The sequence below is a fragment of the Mesoplodon densirostris genome, chromosome 6 (assembly GCF_025265405.1).
Source record: "Mesoplodon densirostris isolate mMesDen1 chromosome 6, mMesDen1 primary haplotype, whole genome shotgun sequence".
In the NCBI taxonomy this organism is placed as follows: Eukaryota; Metazoa; Chordata; class Mammalia; order Artiodactyla; family Ziphiidae; genus Mesoplodon; species Mesoplodon densirostris.
The window spans coordinates 42,692,230-42,693,237 of NC_082666.1; the positions used below are offsets into that span (position 1 = coordinate 42,692,230).

Sequence of the window (1,008 nt, forward strand, 5' to 3'; positions counted from 1 at the left end):
GTAATGGAACTACTAGCTATTCAGAGAGAATGCATTTCCCCTCCTAAATGGCACGGTTAGACTACATTTCCCAGCCTGCCTCGGGCTAGATGTGATTACATGACTGAATTTAGCTGGTGGCTTAGGAGTGGAAGTAACTCTACAGAAGCAAGTGTATGTATGCCTTCTGTCCCCTTTTCCCACTTCCACTATCTGGTTACAGACACTGAGCGCAGTCTCGATAGACTGGGAGCTAGAAGAGGGCGGTTGTCGGGGGCCGAAGCCCGTGGAGCTGCCGGGAGAAGCCGGTGCTCTCAGTGGAGAAATTACAAAAGGTTCCGATGATCATGATCCCACGTGGGTGAGAGACCAGCCCGTAGTTCGGGTCGGGGGCCAACTCTACTGTTTTCACCAGCCTAATGGGATAATAATCCCTTAGGTGTTTCCAAACAGTCCAGTTCCTTAGCCACTCGGAACGCCTTCCGCTTTGCTGGGGTGTGTCCCGGTCCAGGAATAACCATACCAAGTAGAGAACAGAGAAACACCAGAGCGGCGTGAAGAGGAGGAAGAAGAGAAGAAGGGAAAAGAAAGGGCCCATGAAGAGGAAAGTGAGCACGTACTGGTAGGCGCTCAGTACTTCTAGCCGCTGTGTCTGCAGGGTTCTCATGCTGCGGGAGGGCGGCGGGGCAGTGGAGACTCCCAGTCGCTCCCCTTCTGCCAGAAGGGCTCCAGGGCCCGGAGAACAAACGACCAAGGTTTCGATATGAGCCCGGGAAGCCTTTCTCGTCTGAGCGGCCAAGGCCTTGGGGCCCCCCGAGATTGCTTGTGGGGGGCTGTGTGCATGAGGAGACCCGTGGATCCGGAGCCCCAGAGGTCGCTCCTTCTCACCAATAGTTTCTCATTTCAACACCTTCCGGTTCTCAGAGGTATCGCTTTGACTACACTGTGTCAGTCATACTCCTGCGTGCACTTGAAAGTGAATTGAAACTGGTTAAAGACATATACTGTATGATATCACTTACATGTGGA

General features: G+C 53.2%; 1 protein-coding gene across 1 annotated transcript; it reads right to left on the reverse strand.

The window, feature by feature from the left end:
* Positions 1-232: 232 nt before the first annotated feature.
* LOC132491622 (2-acylglycerol O-acyltransferase 3-like) lies at positions 233-788 on the reverse strand. Its single transcript, XM_060100476.1, has one exon. The coding sequence runs from the start codon at positions 644-646 to the stop codon at positions 233-235; it is 414 nt and encodes a 137-aa protein (XP_059956459.1). The 5' UTR covers positions 647-788.
* Between the last annotated feature and the right edge of the window lie 220 nt (positions 789-1,008).

Coding starts and splice junctions, on each gene's coding strand:
- LOC132491622 (XM_060100476.1), bottom strand. CDS start 646: ATGAGAACCCTGCAGACACAGCGGCTAGAAGTACTGAGCGCCTACCAG.